Genomic DNA, 26207 nt, shown 5'->3' with positions numbered 1-26207 from the left:
CAGTTGCACATGACTCATACAGTTGCACATGACTCATACAGTTGCACATGACTCATACAGTTGCACATGTTGAAGGTTATCTGTTTATTAGCTTTGCTTTCTGAACCTAATTTTCCCACATGGTGCTGACTTCCTTGCCGTTACTGAATACTCATAATCAATCTCATATAATTTGACATATTTAGTGCGCTGTAAATTCGAAAATCTTAGCTACGTTTGTAGGTTTCTTATATTAACAAGTTGGCGACCAAGCTTGAATGGGTGGGATTTTGATCGGGCAGGTAAAGTGCAAAAACTATATTATGTGGTCGTCCACTTTTTAATTGAAGGTAGGCAATAATTACAAAGGAATAATTCATATTCTCTGCTATGAAAGATAAAATATTCGCAATTCAGTTCTATCAGAGTTTTCTGCATTTATGAGCCACAACAAACTGAACATATTTTTAATGTCTTACCCTAAGAGACCGAGTTTTATTGCTTACACATCGAGGCAATTATAGACTGAAGAAGACTGGGAATAATTACTAGTTTTATAAAAGCTCTTTATGCGCAAACTGCTTATCTCTGCCGCATGGTATTTGTACAAGTTGTACTTAAAAAACTGTGCAGTGTGCATGGCATCTTTTAAATGAATCTGAATCTCAACTCAGTAATGAGTAAAATTTTTCTACTTCGAAGGAGTGGCCCATTTTCAGGGACTGTGTAGAGTAAAACAGGTTCATTGCTTTCGATTCGAGTGACATGGGTGTGTGGTAAGATCATTTTTCGCGTCTAGAGTTTTTTAAGTTTTAATGTTCATGAGGATAATCAATTTTATCATATATAGTAACGAAGTAGGTTGTCTGTTCATGATGCATGACATTTGCAGTGTTTAACACGATTCAGCGGTGAATCTGGTAGCAAGTTTTGCCGCTTTTATGCAACAGAAGTTAACGCTGGCTTGCAAGGGGAATCCAATCCGGTTTGGACGCATGACGCAAGGCTGCAGCTGCACAGCGCGTGGCTATGAAGTATAAACGTATGTGACACGCGCAACATATGCCCCTATTGGAAACGCGATTTCGTTGTCTAATCCTCAATCTAATTTAATTCGTCATTTCGTGAACCCACCTTATTGTTTGAGTCGTTTATTAAGGATATTACTGGCCAGTTATCATATGAAAGTAAAGAAGTAAGCTCTGTCACCTTCACCTTAACCTTGCATGCCAAAAATATCCGACCAAAAAGAATGCAAGTATAGTTATAGAGAAGCGGAGCAGCTCGCCTGTCTGGTTTTCCTGGTATGTCATGTGCCTTCTGGAGAAGTTTGTCGCTTTCCTCATTCACATTTTTCCTCCTTGTAGTTAGGTGGGTATATGTTCGCTTCATAATCCAGTTATTTTATAAATATTTCTCGGTTATGATACTAGTCGTACAGATACTTGTCTTTGTATGAACTCTGGAATTGGTTGAATTTATCAGAGATATCGGATTTATTCATGTAGAAGCAACAACTGGAACTTTTTCATATTGTCGCTGGTCATTGAATCAGTGATAGAAAATATGCTGTGAGTAGCATATTTTTCGAGTAGCATTGACCACAACAGTTTAATTTCTTAATTTCAGAACACGACGCTACTGTGTTCGTACATAATTGCGGCAAATATCATTGAAATTGTTTGTTGTGATATTTGTTACTTATGAAATTTCGTACATTAGTAGCTTACATTAGTAGCTGACAGAGCTTGATTTATTGATTATAAGGTTAGAGTAAAATTTGCGCATGCGTGAAGTTCGGATGTTAAATGTAAACTAAAATTGGCTTTAAATAACTTATAGTAATTCATTTCTGCAGGGCATACATATATATATGAAAACTTTTACATGTAACTTTTGTAAATAGTTTTGTAACATTTCCTATGGGAAACATAGTTGGATTTTTAAAATGCTTACTTTTCCTACTATTATAGATGTAATTGACCTAACAAGTCTTTTTTCATTGCGCAACAAAGATTTGGGTGACTTTTACTTAGAAAAATACATGGGTTCTATTGTTCAAATAGTTACACGTTTTCTTACCACAGCACGAACAGATAGCGTAGCATTGATACGCCCATTGCCATGCCAAAATGGGTCAGGATGACCCACTAGGAGCAAATAGTACATTAAGTATTTGTATTATATTTGCTTAATAGTATTTGTACTAAGTAACTGTATTTGCGTCTCACTCATTTATCTGAATGTAAAATTTTCCCATCCGTCAGTTGGGCCGCGTTTGTTGTAAGAAGTCACAAGTGTTTTTTATTTCATTTTGATGACGATTGAAATTTCATTCGAGAATACGTAAGGATTGCAAATTGTTTGGTTCGTAGCTCTGGTTCGACAATAATCCGAATCGTGCAATCTAATTGATGCAAAGAATTGATCAAGACGCAGGAAGCATGAATTATTTTCGAGCTATGCATTTGGTGAGCCACTGGGCTAGAGATTTTTACTTATTTCATTTGTTCTTGTCCAGTATAATAATGTTAAGCTTTACAGGCGCTCGACAGACACAGTCTGAAACTTATCACAATTTTCTAGCTATTTCCGAAGGTCTTGAAATCTTCACGATATCTTTGGGGGACTCCTGTAACAGAGGCGGAGATGGTGGTGAAGGTTGCAGTGATGGAGGTGGCAGCCACTGGGGTGGTGGGGGAGGAGATGGTGGTGAAGGTTGCAGTGGTGGAGGTGGCAGCCACTGGGGGTGGCGGGGAGGAGATGGTGGTGAAGGTTGCAGTGGTGGAGGTGGCAGCCACTGGGGGTGGCGGGGAGGAGATGGTGGTGAAGGTTGCAGTTGTGGAGGTGGCAGCCACTGGGGTGGCAGCGGAAGGTGAATGTGCAACTGATAGAAGTAAAGTTCGTATCATATATTAGCAAATGACAATTTCTAATTTACACTATTTACAAAATAACATTCAGTTGATACTGAACAAAAAACACGACGCGTATTCCAGCAATTTTCACATGTTATTGACGATATACAAGGTACCAGGTTTTGCAAGTAAAATTATTTAAGATGCTTTTCCATGCGCTCTTTCCAAACGTTTTTCCCTTTTCAATATGTTCAATATGCATGTCTTCGGGGATCCACGTCACGAAGATGCACTTGCTTCTCCCTGTCACCCAAAGTTGTCCTTGAACTTGATAGAAGTATGAATGTCGTCTGTTCACAGTAATTTGGTCATCAACTAGTTTCAAATGGTCGCATTTCTTTACACGAATAGCATCTTTAATTGTTCTGAAATGACGTGCAGAGTCAATGAAAAAGCTTACGATTACGTTTCTGTTATCATCCTAACCCATGAATCTTATTTACGACCAGCTTAATTATATTCCCATATTATTGACGCTACAGATACAAGCAAATCCTGCCCGAATCTACTGTCATCACTGTAACAATGAGTTTGCTATATGACCAAATATAAACCGTCACTCGAGGTAACAATTAACGAAGACTGTAATTGAAATGTCTGGGTGCTTTAAAATTAACAGCCCCTAAAGCACATGAGAACTGGAGCGCAGGGAAGTGAGGAAGAAAAGAGAGAGGACCACAGACTTGCCCCTTGAAATGCGAAGTTATTAATTGGCATTGACAGTCACACGAGACAAGGTTTCACTAGCACTGTTCAAATTTGTTCAGGGACTGAATGATGGGTATCATTCATTAATAGATATTTTGACATAGCAATGCTATCTAATTTAAAATTTGTAACATTGAAATGTTCATGTTATTAGAACGTGTACTCATGAATTCATAGACATCATAATTAATATCGCTACAAGTATTTTTATAATGCGTTATTCTATATTCATGAATGACTTATGCAAAATTTTATTATAAAAAGATTTATTAATATCTTGTGTTAAGAAATTAGAATTTCTGATAAAATGACGCTTTTATCACATGAATTGGTTGCTTTTTTTCTGTATCAGTGCATTGGATTGCGAAGCTGATCTACCGACTTGGAAATGCAATTTTAACGATTAGTTAAACCCAAGATTAGTTTAAGGGGAGCGTCTACCCTAAAATTTAAAATTTTCACTTTTTCGGTTTTTATACTCATTTTAAAGCTGACATTCTGCCCTATCCAACGGTACCACTGCCATATCTGTACGTTGATTTATGATTTCACGACATTTCATGTAAGGGGGGCGGGTGGGGGAGTTCTTTAAGTAATTAGATAGGAACTAATTAGCTGCTGAGCTCATTAAAAAAAAACGTATAGAATTGAATATGGTCGTATATGACCAGCTCATATACGACCATGACGCTTATATACCAGACTGCGAATGGGCGGAGAAAGATGAGTGCATGTTTACTTTGAAGAGAAGATTTATTGCCTGAGCCCGCAGGATAGTATGGTCAGGTCGTGCTTTAATCTTACAGGAGTTTCACCTACCTTTGAACTTCAAGTGCATATATCTATTACTAGAAGATTAATTCAAAAATGTTTGGGTAGCGATCAATGAAGAATAAATAGTTGAACCTGCGTATATCGAGAAAATGCTAGAAAAGTCACAGGCTTTCCGAACATCGGGGTGCAAAATTGTATCCTCCCTGATAACAGTTGAAATAAAAAGTTTACATAATAATTCATCTTAATGTCTGCGTATTGAAAGCATTCCAGGATACGCAGGATAGCCAGGATAGCATTCCAAATTTCAGACTTGTATCGGATATAAATCGGATTGAACGTTTCTAATTAATGAAAATTGCTATATTCCAGAAAATTTCTATATATGACTGGCCGCTCCATTGACGATCGGTATATAAGGTTGTTTCCGAATAGAAGCTTCCTTATTCTTAATGCCTGAACCGATTTGTAATGTTATTTTTTTACGTTTTTTGTTGATTACACAATCGGCATAATTCAGGTCTAAACCTGAACTCATGATAGCTAAAAATGCATGCATTTCCAAGTCTCACATGTGTGCCTCATAGATCAAATGTAGTACATATTGAATGTACATAAATGAGAATTTATATCGTAATTGTTTATAAGTTAACGTTATTCGAATGTTCATAAATTATTTCAATTAGTTGAAAAAAGTTTAAAGCCTCAATATGTGAAGCGAGACATAGCTCGAGGGATTGCAAACCCTAGAATTTCTGGAAATTTATTCATTCGTATAGAAGAGTTTAATGGCCCTGAGAATCTAATATTGGTATATTTATTGGTATATATAAGGATTTAATTCATAGAGCCATTTTATACATACAGGGTCATCAATATTTAGCGTTACAACTTTGAGTGGTTAGAACTATAGACTGAAACACAATTGTGAAAGTTTGAAAAAGTATTTATGTAGGCAGAGGTTCAGAGATACAATTCCCACAATTTCATTCAATATGTCCACCATCTGCATCAATAACGAGTTGTAGACGCTTTGAGAAAGCCTTACACGAGTCACGAATGACACTCAGCGGGATTTTGGGCCACTCCTTCAGCAATTTGACCTCTAGGGCGTCCAAACTGCTATGGTGAACGGTCGAGACCTTGCTCTCAAGGTATGACTAGATCCCAAAATCCAGAGGATTCAGATCGGGTGACGATGGGGGCCATTCATCTTTGGTAATGAAGTGGAGAACATTCTCGGACAGCCACTCCTGAGTCGATTTGGCTACATGGGATGGTGCAGAGTCCTGCTGGAACGACCAGGGACGTTTTTTGAAGTGCTTTCGTGCCCAGGGCAACAATGCACCAACAAAGATGGCATCTCGATAGTTCTTCTGATTCAATTGCACCTCTTTGTCAACAAAAAAAAAAGAGGGGACTCCCTGAGGACTCTGTTACGGCTGCCCAGACCATCACGGAGGTCGGGCATTGCTTCCTAGTCACCACACGGGATCCTTCGTCCCATTCTTCGACCAAATTCGATCATTTTGGGAGTTGAAGTGATGTTCAACATTGAATATCTTCTAATCACTGAAAACGAGGTTTGGCAGCGTGCCATCATGAATGCGGTAAAGAAGAATCTTGGATCTTTGGAGGCGTTTGTCAACAACTTGAGCAAACAGTGGGTGTTTTTTGACATGCTTGAATGGGGACAACTTTAGGTCCTTCCGGAGAACAGTCGACATGGTTCCATACGACACATTTGACTGTTTTGCGAGTGTATTGATTTTGATAAAACAATGTAACGCTAATATTGATGACCCTATCTATAGTTTGTCAAAGTTTTTGCTACAATATAGAGAAGACTGTATGTAACACGAATAACGTGTGGCGCTCGTCAAATGTTCCGTCGTTTGCACCCAGTCACGTTGTTTTACACTAATTCTTGATTTGGCTTATGTATTTTACATAATGTTTGTTCCTATTAATAACGGCCATGTATTGGTACTGTATGTCTATGATATTCTAGATATTTTCGGCATGTTTGTGCACAAATGATGTAAGATGCATAAAACAGGTTGGGTAACATGGGGCAGCGAGCCCACTGCGGGTCACGGGCCCATAGCGGGTTTCTCGCTAAGTATTGCAGATATTGGCCCGTGTTCTCAACCGCCGGTCGACAGTTTCACTGGGATGAAGTGTACGGATTTACGTTTTGCTAAGTGTCTGCGTTATTAAGATATTTGTGGATAACTGTTTCAGCCCAGATAAAGTTTTTTTTTTTGCTGCTAAATAAAACTGTTGTCGATTACTGTATGATGAAGCTTTTGAAATTACTGTGAATTATATTTTGAAAGTAATATTTATAGGGATAATTTTGAGATCAAGTTTAGACTATTAGCTTTTAAAATAAAATGTTGACACGATATAAATTGAAAGGATACCTAGTGGGGCAACGGGCCCACGCGTGTCACGGGGCAAAGCGCAGCAGGTTTAGTTTCTAGTTATGCGTATTTATGACCCCTTATCGAGTTATTGACTCTTGCCTTGCCAAAAGTTGATTTCAGTCAACACCAATGAGCCAAAAGTTGATGAGTTTTTACATTGTTAGCTGAAATCACGATTAGGTACGAATTCTCTGCACTATATCTGGATAATATCTGGATTATGGGCAAAATTGGAACGAAGTTTTTTTCTGATCAACTAAATATATTTTTTTAGTCAAGAATACATTTTTTCATGTCAGGACGAATTTTTTATCGCAAGGATATACTTTTCAAGTCAAGGATATATATTTTCATGTCAATGAAATATTTTTCTTCACGTCAGTGATAGATTTTTAAGCCAAGGGTATATTTTTTTCATGTTAAGGATATGATTTTTTGAGTTGTTAATAAATGAATGAATGTCATATTTTTTATTACATTTTTCTTATTTTAAACTGTAAAGTGTTGTTTACTCATTTTTAAACGAAAATTATGCAATTGTGGTAAAGGGACCAAGGGTGCGCGCCTTGCCCCAAGCCCATGGGCCCATTGCCCCAGGGGTGGGGCAATGGGCCCATTTTGACACTTTTTTACAAAATAGTGTTTCATTAAAAATTGAATAACTCTATAGGCGTCTAATTCACATCATACATTCCTCATTAGTTGCACCTTCAAACAAAACAAAGAACCACCTCGTATCAATTAAAACTTAACTAAAAATTTAGTTTAAAAAAAGTGGGGGGCGCGCTGCCCCATGTTGCCCTACTGTTTTTCGAATATTCGATCGCTCATTTGCTACTGACAGATCTTTCATTGCCACTTATTTGTAAGCTCATAGTCTGTCGAGTTCGCGCATGCGTGAAGTTAAACGATGTTTCAAATCTTAAAGAAATCTTTCAAAGTTAAACGAGTTAAACGATGTTTCAAATCTTGAAAATTTTTCCGATTTTTTCTCGCTAGATATCTCTCGGCATCTTTTAAGCGAGTCTAGAAATAACAAAATATTTCAAGTAGAACCACTGTTATCTTGATTTAATCGGTTGTCCACGCATGAATCACCGAATTATAACAATAATAATCATTTGTATTGACTTCTGATTCTGTGAGTAACAGTGTGTTTTAAAAAACTCCATGGATTCCTCTCATCTCACTAGTTTTAACTCCAGTCATGTTTCATATTCCGCACTGCCGTGAAAGCTTCATCGACCGTAGTTAATTGCGATGTAAAGTTGTCATGGCTACTCGTGAGCTTGGACAGAAAACAACGTTTAGTTGCGTACAAGTGCTCATTTCCCTTGTTTGGCTTATGTATTTTACATATTGTCTGTTCCTATTAATAGCGGCCATGTATAGGTACAGTATGTCTATGATACTCTAGATCTTTTCGGCATGTTTGTGCACAAATAAGGTAATAAATAAAATACAAGTACGTTTTTTTTGGATATTCGATCGTTTATTTACTACTGGCAGATCATTCATTGCCACTCATTTGTAAGATCATAGTCATACGAGTTCACGCATGCGTGAAGTAGCGAGTAACGAATCTGATTAAACTTTGTTTCAAATCTGGAAAAATTTTCCGATTTTTTCTCACTAGATATAACCCCTCATTCTTTAAGTGAGTCTAGAAATCACCAAAAAATTTTAAGTAGAACCACTGTTCTCTTGATTTAATCGGCTGTCCACGCATAAATCACTGAATCATAACAATAATAATCATTTGTATTGACTTCTGATTCTGTGAGTAACGGAGTGTTTTAAAACACGCCATGGTATCCTCTCATCTCACTAGTTATAACTCGAGTCATGTTTTCATATTCCGCACTGCCGTGCAAGCTTCATCGACCGTAGTTAATTGCGACGTAAAGTTGTCATAGCTACTCGTGAGCTTGGACAGAAAACAACGTTTAGTTGCGTACAAGTGTTCATCCAAAGCAGGGGCACGACTAGAAAAGCCTCTAAACTAAAGCCTCAAAAACCAGTTACCCAACAATCCTCCAACCTATGAACGGAATGGGATGTTCATCGTTAGAGTTCAGTTTTAGGTAGATATATTCATTTTATGAAGCACAACGAGCTGATAATGTTTGTTAAATTCACATGTAATGTGTTCTAATTTCCAATAAACAGTCGCCGTGAACGAAACTTTTGTATTTCATTGACTGTTCTCGTTTCCTATCGCTTCATAAAATTAACTGTCCACTTGGAAGGAATGACTAAATGGAAATTAGGGATACATTTCCGTTTGGTATATACTTGTTGTATACATCACTAGCATAGAATATCTGGAACATACATTAACATTTATTTAATTCTGGATTTGAATAATGTTCAGAATGAAATTTGTGTTTTAAATTCGGTCAGTTATGTAATATCCTTGGGTGTTCAACTTATTCAAAGGATTTACTTGATAAGGATTGATTATGTTTTTAAACTTTAATAGTGATGGACAGTCTCATGCTTAATGTTTCCTTTGTTTTCGCAGATATTCTGAGCCAGCATAAGACTTCATCTTGGCGGCAATGGGAGACTGTGGAGTCGGCAGCGGTGGTGATTGTGGTGGCGGGGGTGGCGGCGTTGGTGATTTCGGCGGCGCTCATCATGTCGGCAGCGATTGCGGTGGCGTCTTTGACTTTGCCGTCCATCACGGTGGCGGCGATTTCGGATTCGGCCACAGCAACGATTGTATGCCTGTTCCCTGCAAAATGCCATCATACGTGAACCATGCGTGGTATGGAAACACGAGGCATGAGAGGCAATCATTGAAACCCGGACCACGTGGAATGCACGCTGGTAACAATGTAAGTGTCAATAATACACTTTTTGTGAGATCGCTCTCGCCGGCAAAAATTGTAATAGATCATGAATGAAGCTAGACGTTCTGATGTTGAATGAAGCTAGACGATCCCACGATGAATGAAGCTAGACGCTCCGACGATGAATAAGGCTAAACGTTCCGACGAGGAATGAAGCTAGATACGTACTTTTGATTCGTCCTGTTCACTCTCCGGCGACGAATGAATTTGGTAGATGCGTACCTCTGAATTCAAACATAATTTGAGCTAATGAATGTATGAAAACTGCTAATGAATGTATTATAACTGCTGCTCACTATTTAATGGAAGAACATGAAATAAAATCTAATGTGATGGCAAAGCCCAAGTGATTTTATTATTTCAAATCTAATATGGGTTATAATTGGTTTTATACATCCATTTGATTTTAAAGTCATGCAAAATCTCAATAGTTGAGATTCCGACTTTTCTCGCTTCCATGTTGATTCGGAGGATCAATAAAAAGTTCTACTAAATGCTGCAGGTACTATAATTACGATTTCACAAACAACGTTTGATTCTCATTCTTTTTTGGTATCCATAATGTAAATTCAATAATATTGCTACCTGGCGTGTCAATCATTCTCCTATAACCAGAAATTCTCCATCACGTTACAAACGAGTAATGCTTGTTCATAAATTTAGCTGTACTAGAAATTAAAGATTTATTCAACTTCAGTTTCAATGGAAACTTCTAGGCGTGCTATATTTGCAAAAAATTTTAATGAGAGCGCGCAGCTTATCACTTACAGTGCAATTTAATCAAATTCGATACTCTAATTATTATTCAATATAACTCAAAATTCAAGATAACTCAATAAGTGAAGAAAAAGAATTCGCAAACGGCAAAGTTTAAACCAAAAAAATCTCAATTGTATCTATGATGTTGATAATAGAAAAAAAAAATCATATCATTTTTCCCCCGATTTTATGAGGACTGACGAAAATTGTGTGTAAAAATAAGGATTGAAATAATCGTGTTTGACGGCTTCTGTTAAAAATTTCAAAGCAGGTATACTGTATCTTTCAAATTATTCACGAATAAGGAAATTTCGAGCGAACTATATAGTGCCATCGCGTCGTAGCTATAGCCTAAGGAACAATTTATTACTTATTTTATAGCTAAGATCCACCGTTTCAAACCAATAAAATTGTTCTCTAATCAGGGTAGAGCATCTTAATTACTATTTCTTGAATTTACCCTTATTTGGTAATCGTCATAAAGCGATTCAACGGCCTATCTTAAGTTAAAAGAGTTCCACGTAATGCTAAAGCTATCAATGTACAGAAAAAAAGTAAAAGCCATCGGCGAGATTAATTGATTTTCAATAAATTCTAAGTTGAATCGAATTTCTTACAAAAGTTTTGTAGATCAATAAAATTTGCTCGATTTATTATCAGATATTCTTTATCATCGCTAACGATGCTTCAGACATTATTAATATAGTTTAGTGATAATTCTAGTAGAGACTTCAACTAATTAAATACTAATTTAAAGTGAATACGGCATTAATAAAATCTCGATATTCAAAAGTTTACTCTAACGTTATAGGTTTATTAAAAAATTTCCTGAGCCAGTCTCCCACTCGCCATCCCTTTCGAAGCAAATCGTTCTACAGATCTATTCCTCATTTCCTAAAAACATTGATTAGAGTGTAGGGAATTCTGACTTAAATTATAGAAATTTGGGTTGAAACTGTGTAAGGATTGTACAAGACCCAATTGTTCTCCTTATGACCTTATGATGAGTTTAGGACGTCGTAGTCCACGGTCACGCTGATGCGCCGCCTTCGTCGTCCTCCGTCTCCGAGTCGTCGTCGGATGTAACGTTGGACGTGTTCCGTCTATTTGCCCTCCTTTGGGCCACCTGATGCAAGATGCTGTTGCTTGTCACTTGCTGAGGGTGGTTTCCCATTACTGGACAGTCTGGGATCTTTCTCAACCACTTGTCCAGTCGTCTCTTGAATGTTGCAAGGGTTAACTCCCCTTCTCTCAGCGCTTTTGGCAAGACATTAAAGAGCCTCGGTTCTACCACGGACAGTGATCCCTCGCGAAGAGTCTGTACTCTGGCCGCGGCTCGGTTATTAAATAGGGGGATCCTGCACAGTCTCCCCCTTCTTTCGTTGTAATATGTCATTATTTTGGAGGTCTCACTCTCAAAGTTGGGAGCCAGTCCGTTCATCATCTTCCAAGTGCGCTGTATGATATACCTTTCTCTTCTTCTCTCCAGTGAGTACAGTTCCAGGTGTTTCAGCCTTCCCCAGTAGTTCAGGTTCAGCTCCCTCATGCCGCTGATCCTGTACGTGAAGGTCCGCTGCACTGCCTCCAGTTTCCGCACCGCACCCGCCTTGAGTGGCGACCAAAGCTGGCAGCAATACTCAAGATTGGGGAGCACGAGGGCTCTGAAGAGTGTAATCATTGGTGCTGCTTCTCTCGTTCGAAATGTCTGCCATATCTACCCCATCCGTTGCCGGCTGCGCGCGACTATTTCCTCGATATGGGCATCGAACGTGGCTTCAGTACTCATCAACACTCCGAGATCTCGAACTAGTTGCTTCTCCTCAATTTCTGTGCCATCTGATGCCAAGTAGCGATGTGGCATCCCGATCTTTGTGCGGACTCTGTATCTCATTACTTCGAACTTGGTGCCGTTGAACTGCATATTGTTCACTAGGGCCCAATCGTAGATTGACGATAGATCATCCTGTAATCTCTCGCAGTCTAGGTCATCTGTGATCTTCATCAGCACTCTTGTATCGTCCGTAAATGATGATGTAGATGCGTGGGTGAGTTCCGAATCTATGTCGGCAATGTGGATGAGGAAGAGGATCGGTCCAAGCACTGAGCACTGCGGGACTCCGCTTTTCACCTTTGCTTCTCTCGATTTCGAGTTTCCAATTGCGACAGCTTGTACTCTATCTGTAAGGAAGTTGTGGATCCACCTCAACAGGCCGCCTCCTACCCCCAACAGCCTCAGCTTTCTAAAGAGCACCCCATGGTCAACTTTGTCAAAGCTTTAGCAAAGTCTAGGTATACCACGTCCACGCCAGCTCCCTCTTCCAGCTGGGCCACAGACGGTGATGGTGCTCCAGTAACTGGACAAACAGGAACGATTACGCCGGAAACCATGTTGTCCGTTATTAAACAGGTCAGCCTCTTCCATATACCGGACAAGCCTCCTGACCACTACCTTCTCAAAAACCTTGATCACATGTGAGGTCAAGGTCACAGGTCTGTAATTTTGGGGTCTGTCCCTCGCACCTCCTTTGTGAATTGGCGTTATCAGTCCTACTTTTAGGCCCTCAGGAATAATTCCCTCCATCATCGAGGCTTTCCAGAGCATTGTGAGCGGAGCTTCAGTGCTCCAACACAGTGCTCTCAAGACCGTGAGACCGAGGGTTTGTTTGTAGTTTGGAAAAACCGAGGGTATCAAAAGTGCTGACCTTTGTAGAGCTCGGAACTAACGCAGCGTCCCGTGGTATAGGCTTATGTGTGCGCGATCTCCTGCTATATAAGTACCCTAAAATTGGCGCCAAAGGTTGTACTACAGTGGTAACCGCCACGTCAGAACGGCCTGTAGCTATCTCTGCAACAAGCTTCGGCCGTTTGGGTGACTGGTCCCGAAATAACGGCTACGCGAAACGTCGAGTCATTCAAACCACCACGACTCCGATATAAAAATGTCAAAAGTTAACAAGGAACGGCTACGACTTCACCATATATGTATGGTCAGCATCATTGCTACGGCTGTGACTCAGCCGTGAGACAACGCGAGACGCCACGAGTGGTCCAACGAGTTTAACACCTCGCAACAATTCTCAGCAGAACGGTCATCAGCACAGTACGGTCACAATTCTCATCAGAAGAAACGCTACGGTCACAGTCGTCAACCGCAGTACGGCAACGAGCTTGGAGTAATATGATCGACTATGAAGACGAACGTCACTATTCATAAGTACGGTCGTTACAAGAATCCTACGGCCAGACTGACCGTGAGACATCTTTATCAGCGAGACACGACGGTTAGGAAGAACAGCGGCCGCGGGGACGCGCCGCTACAGCTGTGGTACGGCCACTTGGAATACTGGACTGCAAACGAGCACGCGAGGGAGGGTCGTTGCGGGAGTAGTACCATTCTACGAGAGCGTACTACGGTTCAACGTTTTCTGGTAAAAAGTAGATTTTAGCGATGTAATCTGATAGAATCTCTAATTTGATTGTATTCAGATTACCTTTCTCATGTACTGAAGATTTTTATCGACGTAGGATGTGAACACGAATTTCCCAATTTATTATGAAATGTACTAGTGTTTCAATACAACTCTCTCTCTGTAGGATTTTTTCGCCGTAACCTATTCACGCGAGAACCTTTTCACTCGCGCCGCTTAAGTGAGTCTCTCGGAACCAACCAGACAAACGAAAAATTATGAATATCTGAACCTGCACGTAATGTAAAATTTGGAGGAGTAATCGCTCCGATTGTTATACATTAAAATATATTAGACAGAAAACTATCATGCACAGTTTCATGCTTCGTTTTAATCAACATTTGTACACTCAAAGACAACTTCAACTCAGGTGGGTGTATTTATTGAAGAATTTAGGATATTAACTGCTTCAACTCGATTGAAGATATAACGTAGGATGTGAACCTAAATTTCCCAATTTATTATGAAATATACCCGTGTTTCATTACAACCCTCTCTCTGTAGGTTTTTTTTTGCCGTAACCTATTCATGAGAGAACCTTTTACCTCGCGCCGCTAAAGAAAGTCTCTCGGAACCAACCAGACAAACGAAAAATTATGAAAATCTGAACCTGCACGTAATGTAAAATTTGAAGGAGTAATCGCTTCAATTGTTATACATTAAAATATATTTAACGGAAAACTATCATGCACAGTTTCATGCTTCGTTTTAATCAACATTTGTACACGGAAAGACAACTTCAACTCAGGTGGGTGTATTTATTGAAGAATTTAGGATATTAACTGCTTCAACTCGATTGAAGATATGTAACATTTCTTGGCTACGCCATTTACTCAAATGACCCTATTTTTGCGCAATGCAACGCTAGGCTCGTGCGTAGCTCGTGGCCGCACAGGGTTCACTTCTTTCCGCTTTAACGCCCCCTGTCGGGCCCCCAGGGACCCGCCGTCTTGATCTTACTTGACCGAGCCTCCTGGCCTAGGAGAATAGATCCGGGTCCATGAATTGAAGCCCCAAACTCAAGCTTGACCTTTAATTAAATTCAATACGCATTTCTAACACTTCAATTTGGCTTTACGTTAATTTACATCAGTTTACATTAATGACGATCGTATGAGATTATCCATGCCTGAGTCATGTGGTGCGTACGTGCAAAAAAAGTTAATTGCGCAATTTTTTTGCACAATTATTTTCACACTATTGTTTATGAATCTAAGAAGTTATCCCATTCTAATACCATGGTGAATATCTCAGGTAGTTATTCAATTTTTTTAACGACTTATGGTAATGACAATATGAACGCATACGGTATCTCTGGGTATTTATATGAAATAAAATAATATTGAATTGTGACAAACAGCATGTAATTGAGGCTTCATTAATGGGATATTTACATTAGGAAATCTTGATTAGGAAACATTCTCACCAGTGATCATGTATTAGGCAGCTAATAATTAACGCTGAATGATAATTATTTAAGCACGACAAAGTTTCGTCGCGTTTTCTTACCCGCCTAACTCAGGCTCGACAGCGAGGAAGGTCCAAAAAACCACATTCTGATTAACATTTACTCGCATCTTGCCGGCGTAAAAAACGTTCGTGCGACGGCTTAGGGAATGCACCAAGACTAACAGAATAGTAGTGACGTATTTACGTAAGTGACGCATTGACACGTAACAACCTTATTGGGCAAACTCAAACTCATACAGTGCTTTATCTACGACACTTTCATGACAATACAATGAATATAGCCACTAATACAGCGCACATTTAAACAAATACCGGAACAAAAATATCTAGAATCTCCCGCGCGGGAGTCTCGAGCCAGAAGGACGCGTCTGATTTTAAATTGGCGTTGTTTGTTGCCAACTTCCAGACGAATTCCCTTCGATTTAGCATATTTTATTTCGCTATCATAAATACCTCCCGTTCAATAATTTAAACACAACGTTTCGGGAGCAATTCCGATTTTATAGTTACACTCTTGAGCCTATCGATCAACAATTGATTTGCATTAGTTTTACATGTTCAGGTACACGTGGCAGCTAAAATTTAACATTTTATAAATTCTTCAATAAATTTTGTTCTTGAAGAGCAGTTTTAATCCATTACATATCACGCCGAATCGACACTTCAGCGAACCCGCCTGCGCACTCGAATGCAAAACCTAACTTCACGTTCAACTCTGCCAGCCATAAATCCATCAATACTGAACGGATTTCATTCAAATTTAAAAAAATAAGTAGATATTATCAATGCGCTGTGGAGGTATTTATTTCAGATCTTTATATCAATTAGTTTTCTAGTAATACGGAAAACCTAACTTCACGTTCACCTCGCAGGTTAGGTCCTAGTCAGGTCCAGTTTCAGTATTTTGTAGCATTAAAAAAAAAAAGAACTATGCTGTCTTAACCTAACCTGTGATTTGGCGTTTTTAGCTATGAATTCTTGAAAAAAGGTAGCATTTTTTAACTCAGGCTGGGTGAGTTGGACGTCAAGTTAGGTTTTCCGTATTAATAAAAAAAGAATCGATTTAAAAATCCGAAATAATTCTGTCCATAGCGCAATGATAATATCTACTTATTTTATTTATTCTTCACTAATAATAATTCACGCATATCGTATGCTCAGGATGCCAGTATATATGATGTTGAGCCAGCAAGACTCGCATGATCGGCTCCGCCTGGCGACTTCTGATGAGTTAGTCCGTGTAGGAACTAGTATATAGTTCAGCCATGAGTTAGTCGCTCTCCTCATTCACTTCTCTTACTCCGTGTCGTCAGGTGTGTGTATAGTTCGCTCCGTAATCTCTTATCGCGATTCATTACGGCATTATTTTATTTATATTATTTTCTGATATGACAACTTACTACAGACTTACTCAGTAGCAACTCTTAGACATATAGAAATAAATAGCAACTGTTCTGTCGATTTGTTCAGTTCATCCGTCCAAATTATTAGTCGAGGTGGCCAAATTTGTGCCTTTTGAATCAATTATCTGCTAACGTTTACGGTCTTTATATTTATGTACGTGATCATAATGAATGTATATTTTATATACAAGAAATGATCTTACAAATGCAACATATGTCAATGTGTGCTGGGAATGTCCGACTTCGAGAACTTTGCCTTGGAACTTCTGAAAATGCTCATGTTATTTCTTTTCCTGTTCAGGATGCAATTGAACAAAAATACCTTCTTTCATTGTGAGCAGAAAGATTTGTTGGAAGTTCACGCAGAAAAATAAATGTGTAATTGAGTCCAAATTATGACAATGTTTCTACCACAGCACAAGCAGATAGAGGACGTATATATAGCACTTATACGTATTATGAGTATGCTTGAATCGCAAGTTCACAAGGAATTTAAAAGCAAACAAAACGCCAAGTAAATTCAACATATCGATATTGAAAACGTTTCGGAGTCCAGCTCCATCATCAATTCGACAATCTAAAAATAAATACAATCATTTTATAATTCAAAATTCCCCTTTTTTAATTATAAAATTATTAAATATTGAATTATAAAATGATTGTTTTCATTTTTTAGGTTTTCTAACTGATGATGGAGCTGGACTCCGAAACGTTTTCAATATCGATGCGGTAGATTTTCTTGGCGTTTTCTTTGCTTTTAAATTCCTTGGGGAAGTAGCTCTGATATGCTATTTTGCCGGGACGAACTGGGTCAGGATTACCACCACAAAAGGGCATATAGTGCATTGCTATGGGCGCCATTTCTCACTTATTTCTCTGATTGTATAATCTTTTCTATCCTTCCGCTGAACCAAATCTGTTATAATAAGTACAAAGATTTTTATTTTGCCAGTTAAATTAAATTTATTCAAGACCGAGTAGTAAATATAAACCATTTGGTTCGCCCCTTTCGTCACGGCAATATTTTGAACCTTACAATCAAATTGACACATGTTTTCTTCAAGACAATGACAGCTTGAATTACATTCTATATGCACATTTTTAACACCAAGCTATTGTTTCAAACTTATTTATTTTGTTCTTGTTCATGATAGTAGAGTTTAATGGTGTTCAACAGTCACATTCTTAATGTTTCTATAATTTTCCAGCTATTTACTGAGCCTTAGAATCTTCACGGCATTGATGGGGGATTGCGGTGGAGGTGGTGGTGGCGACGAAGGAGGCGGCGGCGGCGGCGGCGGCGGCGGTTGCTATGATGGAGGTACCAGCTCCTGGGGTGGAAGTGGCGGCGGAGGCGGTGGTTACTATGGTGGAGGTACCAGCTCCTGGGTTGGCGGCAGTGGTGGTGGCTTACAGACGAGCAGTCAAGTAAGTGCCTGCTAATGACTCTTCACTTTCCAATTATTATCATGTTCTGGTATGAGCGGCGATATGGCAAACCTACTGGTAACTTCCCATTATCATAATTAATTGAAATATGTTCGAAACTGAAAGGCATCACGGGTAGAATAATCTTTCCGGAGCCGATGAATACTTGACCAACATTCACCCATCCCGAGCTTGCAGTTTGGTCAGACATGTATCCCGATATAATCAAAATCAAAAATTTATTTTTATTTTATTTTGAACTTGGTAAGCAGATCTGGGAAACATTTCTGAATTTAAATCAACAGTTCTTGAGCTATTATTTTTAATGTTCCTCATAAAGCTAGGTAGAGAAGGTTAATTTTTTTGGTTTGTGGGTTAATTTTCGATTTGCTGGAAACTCGGTGAAGGTGAGAGGCCTAATTGTATGCAATCATTTAAATTAATCCCTCAACCGACTTTAGTGTTCCCATGTGTGGTCTGTAATGCCAAGAAACGTGCTTTAGTCCACGGTATACGAATGTTTCCTGCTGTATGGTATCCAATCAGTTATAAATCTAAATGTTCATGAAAGAGTCTTATAAAATGGGTCTAGTTGCCAAATTTCCCTTTTTGTACTATCAAAATTTACTTGGATTCCTTGAATTCAACGGATCTACCACCCATATTAAAAACAACAACGATTCGTAGGTATAATTTCTTCAATGAGAAAAAGTTCATTAATGTCTACAAGGTAATAAAGTTATGCTAAAATAATATGCAGATTTGATTTCAACACATAGGAAATTGCAAACTTCTTCTGTTGTATTTTTATCCATTTAAAGCTATAATTTTACAGTCGAAAGATTCTTCATGTTTGAATGACAGTTAGTGGATCCTGTAGATCAGTAATGGAACACGTTCGCAACTAGTAGGGTAACATGGGGCAGCGAGCCCACTGCGGGTCACGGGCCCATAGCGGGTTTCTCGCTAAGTATGGCAGATATTGGCCCGTGTTCTCTACCACCGGTCGACAGTTTCACTGGAATGAAGTGTACGGATTTTCGTTTTGCTAAGTGTTTGCGTCATTAAGTTATTTGTGGATAACTGTTTCAGCCCAGATAAAGTTTTTTTTTGCTGCTAAATAAAACTGTTATCGATTACTGTAGATGAAGCTTTTGAAATTACTGTGAATTATATTTTGAAATTAATATCTATAGGGATAATTTTGAGATCAAGTTTAGACTATTAGCTTTTAAAATAAAATGTTGACACGATATAAATTGAAAGGATACCTAGTGGGGGCTACGGGTCGACGCGTGTCACGGGGCAAAGCGCCCATGGGGAAGTCTTGTGTTATACATCATTAGATTTGTCTCAATGACCTTTTCAAAACTATGACTAGCTTTTGAATTACCAATCACACTTCATATTGCATGATTTTTCGATTTGCCGCCTCAAGGCAGCAGGTTTAGTTTCTAGTTATGCGTATTTATGACCCCTTATAGAGTTATTGACTCTTGCCTTGCCAAAAGTTGATTTCAGTCAACACCAATGAGCCAAAAGTTTATGAGTTTTTATGGTGTTAACTGAAGTCATGATTAGGTACGAATTCTCTGCAAATAATATCTGGATTATGGGCAAAACTGGAACGAAGTTTTTTTCTGATCAACTAAATATATTTTTCTAGTCAAGAATACATTTTTTTCATGTCAAGGACGAATTTTTTTATCGCAAGGATATATTTTTCAAGCCAAGGATATATATTTTTATGTCAATGAAATATTTTTCTTCACGTCAGTGATAGATTTTTTAAGCCAAGAGTATATTTTTTTCAAGTTAAGGATATGATTTTTTGAGTTGTTAATAAATGAATGAATGTCATATTTTTTATTACATTTTTCTTATTTTTAACTGTAAAGTGTTGTTTTATCATTTTAAACGAAAAATGNAAAAATTGAATTAATCTATAGGCGTCTAATTCACATCATACATTCCTCATTAGTTGCACCTTTAAACAAAACAAAGAACCATCTCGTATCAATTAAAACTTCATCAAAAATTTAGTTTAAAAAAAGTGGGGGGCGCGCTGCCCCATGTTGCCCTACCGTAATTTCAAGTTTTGATGTAAATATCTTTCGTTCACTCGTATTTCAGACGACTGGAGGAGAGTGCAGCAAGGGCCGTGCGTGGGCGTTGGGGATATGCATGATATGCATATTCATGGTCATAATTTTCCTGATAATCATCCTGCGTTAATATTGGTTGGAATGACATAAAAAACCATAACTATAGTAAAATATAACTATATAAATTAAAGCTGTTTTATTATTTATTGTAGATTACCTTTATAATGCATTTACGTTTCCGCTCTACAGGCCAGGGATGCGTTCCGCACGTTTTTTGTTAAATACCAAGGTTGAAATTATATCCGTGATAAGGTGCTTTTTATCTCATTAAACAAACTCAACAATATCTATAAAAATCAAAATATACACGTACGAAGTTGCAAGAATTTATGGCCATTGCTATATCGATCCATAACCATTATGAAATTTTTATGACAGTTTCAAATGATCGAATTTTTATCAAATGATTCACTCGTATTTTTTTTAACGTGAACGCTGGAAAGATAGCCATCTACCGTTGAGCGCAGCATAGCCATTATAGCTATACAGCAACTGAGTGTACAGTATGTACTATAATATACGTGTAGGCTGAAACGGCGGCCTATATAATTGTATGAAACAGAATTATGTACACACAGCCCCTATACGACGTGAGTATTGTTTACTCCCACCATGTCTACCAGAAGCAATATGTTCCATTTAAGCGACATCAATATTGACTCAGCGTCAAGGATCCAGAGCCAAACTGCATGGGTGTAGCACGGTTGTGCTTTTACAGAAAAATACAACATGTCCCTGTAATAACATTAATTTTCCTTAGATTGTTTACCGAGATTGATTCAATTCTGTTCATGACCATGGTTATTCTTGAAAAGAAAACATCTTGCAGTTATTAACCCAGCCTCAGGTTATATTATCGGGTCTATACCCAGGTTGTGACTCAGGCTCTGTAGCTCAGGCACAGTCATGCTTCTTAAAAAACAAAAATAACTTGTCACCTATCACCTAACCCCAGATTCCGTCTGATATTTATGGGATGAAGCAGAAGCCCTCAGTCATTTAATTCAATGGTATCCTGAACCAAACCTGGCGTCAGAGTGCCGAATCCTATCTGACCTCATGAGATCCGAAAGGGTACGTCAGCCAAAGAAAACCGCGCGAGCTGCGCGGAAAGCGGCTCAGTCTTTCATACTCGGCAAGACAGACTGAGCAAAAGGGGTTTTAGAAGAGGCTCTATCAAAATCTATGAATCATTTGAATTACTGGGCCGAAAAATATGAAAGATCAAACCAAACACAATATAACCTAAAAAAGCTTCAAAATGGGGGGAAAATGAGTTCACTGCTCCACTTTAGAGGGAGCAGTGACGTGTGCCAACAATCGTCGTGTAGCTTTTAATGTGATGAAGTATCATAAAAAATCGAAAGAGACAATGCTTCGTTTAGAAATCACGTCGAAATGAAGATACGGAAAAAATTGTAATAAATAAAATTTCGACAAGCAGTTTTTTATATGTCAATATCCTCAAAACAAAACCCGTATCCTCACTAGTGTAGGCATCACTTGTGAGAAAGTGTGTGTAAAGTTTGAACTCGATCATGAGATATGCAACGGAGATAAACACGCATATAAGTGTCATTTTTCGCGAAAATGTATCGATTTTCAAGTTCACATGGAAAACTTACGTACTGTAAAATTACTGTAACTCATCAAATGTTTGCGAGCAATCTGAGAGTACGTGTATAAAATGAAGATACGGGAAAAATTGTAATAAATAAAATTTCGACAAGCAGTTTTTTATATGTCAATATCCTCAAAACAAAACCCGTATCCTCACTAGTGTAGACATCACTTGTGAGAAAGTGTGTGTAAAGTTTGAACTCGATCATGAGACATGGAACGGAGATAAACACGCATAAGTGTCATTTTTCGCGAAAATGTATCGATTTTCAAGTTCACATGGAAAACTTACGTACTGTAAAATCTTTTTCGAGACGAGTTACTCATCAAATGTTTGCGAGCAATCTGAGAGTACGTGTATGTAATTTGATCGAAATTGCTAGTTTTGAAAAGGAGATATGGGCGCAAGACTGAGATTTTTTAAATTTTCGTTAAAAATCGCTGGCATTTTCGAAATAATTTCACACTAAACAAAATTTTTGTAAAAAAACAGGAAAGTTGCATAAATTACCTGGCCAAGCATTAGTGAAAGTATGAACGAAATCGGAGCACCAGTTCCGGAGATATGAATCAAATGTTAAATCATGCACCCGATTCCATGTGAACCTGTACAGTCAGCAAAAGTTGGACTGACTTAATGTCAATACGCGCACATACCTTATGATAAGTTTAGGACTTCTTGATGCGCCGCCACATATGGGGGTGCGAGTAAAACCCCAGCGAGATCCAGAATTCAACTATCAACGCTGAAAGTTGTAACAATAATCATATTCATGTTGTTATGTGGATTAATTTGCTTCATTTGTTCATGGTTTCCGCTTTTTGAAATATTACTGAGATGAAAGTTATTTGACCCTTTTCAGTATTAAGTAGATTTATTAGAAGAACCTAAGCGGTATCTTCGTTCCTGGGTGTGGTAGAGAAATCGTCTATTCGCATAACGTTTAGTTAAATGTTTAATAATATGCGTTTAAAATTCACTTTTTAAAGACAACACTTCTAATGAGGCCAGTGTCTACGATGTTACACATGTACAGTGAATTTCTTATTTTATTTTTAAATATTAAAACAATTCTTTTCAATTTTTTTAATATATAATTTTCTTTAAATATCGATTTTAAGATTTGTAGCAGACAAACAAATAAACAACAAAAAGTGAAGTTTAAGAGAAGTGTTATAAAGTGTTGTAATAAAATAAAAATAAGTTTGATAATCGGAAATGTCATTTCAAGCTCCAAATATTCCTGGAACGTGTAATTTTGTCACACTGTTACATGTCAGTAATATTGTTTTACACGACTTTTTCGACATCACCATATGTTTTCAGACTTTGCAGAATCGAAACAAACTGACTGTTTAGTTTGAATTATTTTCCAGAATTATTCAATACAACGAATGTTTATAACAATTATTATTTTATGCAAATTTGATTGAAAACCAGAGCATGTTTTTTTAATAACCTAATACCGTATATTAACTACTTATTTTTTCAATGAGTCGAACAAAATTTCTTGCTGGTGCATGGAGATCAAAAAGTAGGTTACCAAATAGCATTGCAATGGAATGCGATGTTTCAAATATTAAATATTCATTATCGAGCAGGGTTTTGCAGCACTTGAAACTGAACTTTTGGATATGACAAATCAAAGGTATTGTGGAAACAGTTTGAGATCTGAGCTTAAAACTACTCTGAAAATAATTTCAGCGTCCGGACGAATCCTGTAGTTTGGAGGTTGATAGCTGGACACTCGCTCTTGATAATGAGGGCCTCAGCTATCGCCAGTCTCGATGGGTCGGGGCACCGCATAACTATACTGGTGCAGGCCTCCAATGTCGCTCGATCGGGTGATGGCCTCATTGTGAGCCTCCCGCATATATATATGTGGTTCTTAGGTCCTCCAGATTGTAGATATGTGAGTCGGTGGCTTAAGGTCGCGCTAGTGAAAAAAAGATTATTATTATTATAATACATGTTTTGGTCTTTAATCAAACCTGGATAAAAGAAAGGCACAAAAGAAAGTAAAAATGGCCGAACACCGCTTTCATAAACGTCAAAATCGCAATACAGTAGAACTCTTCGGTTCACGAAAAAATCGGTTAGTGACCAAAAACTTCAATAAAATTTTACCTCGGTTAACGAAGAAATTTCGGTTAACTAGCAACTAATGCACCGGCGGGCACCGCCAAATATTTTTATATAACATAGAGTGAAAAAAATGGCATGAAATACGATTTATTACTTCAAAAATTATGATGTCTTTGAGCTCCACTCAAACGAAACGAGTTTAGAAGTCGTTATAAGAAGAAGAAGCAACGTCCGACTGCAGTACCGAGACGACATAACACTAAGTGGGGCAAATTCAGCTATTTTTCCGCTAGATCTAGTATATTTTCAACTCATTCAGCGGGAATAAATGAGCTCTGGCGTAAAAAAATTATGTGATATGTAGGTAATATTTTCTTTTCAGCTACAAAATTTCAATACATAGTGTATTTTCGCATGAAAATACCTGGTTTTAGCTTGAAACTCATTGAAATAGTTGGCAACGCTGATACACTCACTCGTGCGGAAGATTCAACTTGATCGAACGTTCATATCCATCTTATTTGACACTTTTAGTGTTATTTGAATATTTATAGCCCTCAGTCATGTCTCCAGGGAAGGGTAAGAGTGATATAATAGGATACAGTCTTCTAAACCGAAAATCATTCCCATTGAAATGTTGCAGTGATCAACACCGAACAATTAAATATACATAATTGTAGTTCGCCCAACTTGATCGGAGTTAGGAGCGTCGGTAACATGGTACATCATTTCGTTAAGATGATGGAAGGGCATTTGGTTGCTTCCTATTGTTAACACCACATATATATTTATAAAATGAGGCGTAAATTATAATATGCAATTATTTAGGTTTTTATTTTGATTAGTTACTGATTAATGTGTCATCAATACAGAAGAAAATGATTGATGAGTGTTCAACTCACTATTCTCAGCATACATGCACCAGTGTTTTTCTGACTCATACAGTTGCACATGACTCATACAGTTGCACATGACTCATACAGTTGCACATGACTCATACAGTTGCACATGACTCATACAGTTGTACATGACTCATACAGTTGCACATGACTCATACAGTTGCACATGACTCATACAGTTGCACATGACTCACACAGTTGCACATGACTCATGCAGTTGCACATGTTGAAGGTTATCTGTTTATTAGCTTTGCTTTCTGAACCTAATTTTCCCATATGGAGCTGACTACCTTGCCGTTACTGGTTACTCAGAATCAATCTCATGTAATTTGACATATTTAGTACGCTGTAAATTCGATAATCTTAGCTACGTTTGTAGGTTTCTTATATTAACAAGTTGGCGACCAAGCTTGAATGGGTGGGATTTTGATCGGGCAGGTAAAGTGCAAAAACTATATTATGTGGTCGTCCACTTTTCAATTAAAGGTGGGCAATAATTACAAAGGGATAATTCATTTTCTCTGCTATGAAAGATAAAATATTCGTTTCAGTTCTATCAGAATTTTCTGCATTTATGAGCCACAACAAACTGGACATATTTTTTAATGTCTTATCCTAAGAGACCGAGTTTTATTGCTTACACATCGAGGCAATTATAGACTGAAGGAGACTGGGAATAATTACTAATTTTATTAAGGCTCTTTATGCGCAAACTGCCTATCTCTGCCGCATGGTATTTGTACAAGTTGTACTTAAAAAACTGTACAGTGTGCATGGCATCTTTTAAATGAATCTGAATCTCTACTCAGTAATGAGTAAAATTTTTCTACTTCGAAGGAGTGGCCCATTTTCAGGGACTGTGTAGAGTAAAACAGGTTCATTGCTTTCGGTTCGAGTGACATTGGCGTATGCTAAGATCATTTTTTTAGCGTGCAATTTTTAATGTTAATAAGGATAATCAATTTTATCATATATACTTATACAGTAACGAAGTACGTTGTCTGTTCATGAATCGGTGCGGTGTCTGGTAACAAGTTTTGCCGCTTTTGTGCAACGGAAGTTCCCGCTGGCTTGGGGACAATCCGGTTTGGACGCATGACGCAAGGCTGCAGCTACACAGCGTTAGGCTAACGTATGTGACGTGCGCCATTAACTTGCTCCTATTGGAAACGCGATTTCGTTGTCTAATCCTCAATCTAATTTAATTCGTCATTTCGTGAACCCACCTTATTGTTCGAGTAGTTTAT

General features: G+C 38.0%; 1 protein-coding gene across 3 annotated transcripts in view; it reads left to right on the top strand.

Moving 5' to 3' along the window:
- LOC108670655 (mRNA decay activator protein ZFP36L3-like) overlaps window positions 1-20761 on the top strand; it is a 23016-nt gene extending 2255 nt beyond the window's left edge. Inside the window, exons 3-4 of one of the 3 annotated variants that reach the window (XM_018158134.2) lie at window positions 18152-18190; window positions 20324-20761. In XM_018158134.2, the coding sequence (XP_018013623.1) occupies window positions 18152-18190; window positions 20324-20378 (94 nt within the window). In that variant the 3' untranslated portion in view covers window positions 20379-20761. Of the gene's footprint in view, window positions 1-18083; window positions 18191-20323 lie in introns of all 3 variants that reach the window. The other 2 variants (XM_018158132.2, XM_018158131.2) reach the window with 2 other exon arrangements.
- The last annotated feature ends 5446 nt before the right edge of the window (window positions 20762-26207 follow it).

The sequence above is a fragment of the Hyalella azteca genome, unplaced genomic scaffold, assembly GCF_000764305.2.
Source record: "Hyalella azteca isolate HAZT.00-mixed unplaced genomic scaffold, Hazt_2.0.2 contig4442, whole genome shotgun sequence".
Classification (NCBI taxonomy): Eukaryota; Metazoa; Arthropoda; class Malacostraca; order Amphipoda; family Hyalellidae; genus Hyalella; species Hyalella azteca.
Note: the sequence above shows the minus strand (reverse complement) of the source record. Positions and strands in the feature narration are given on the sequence as shown.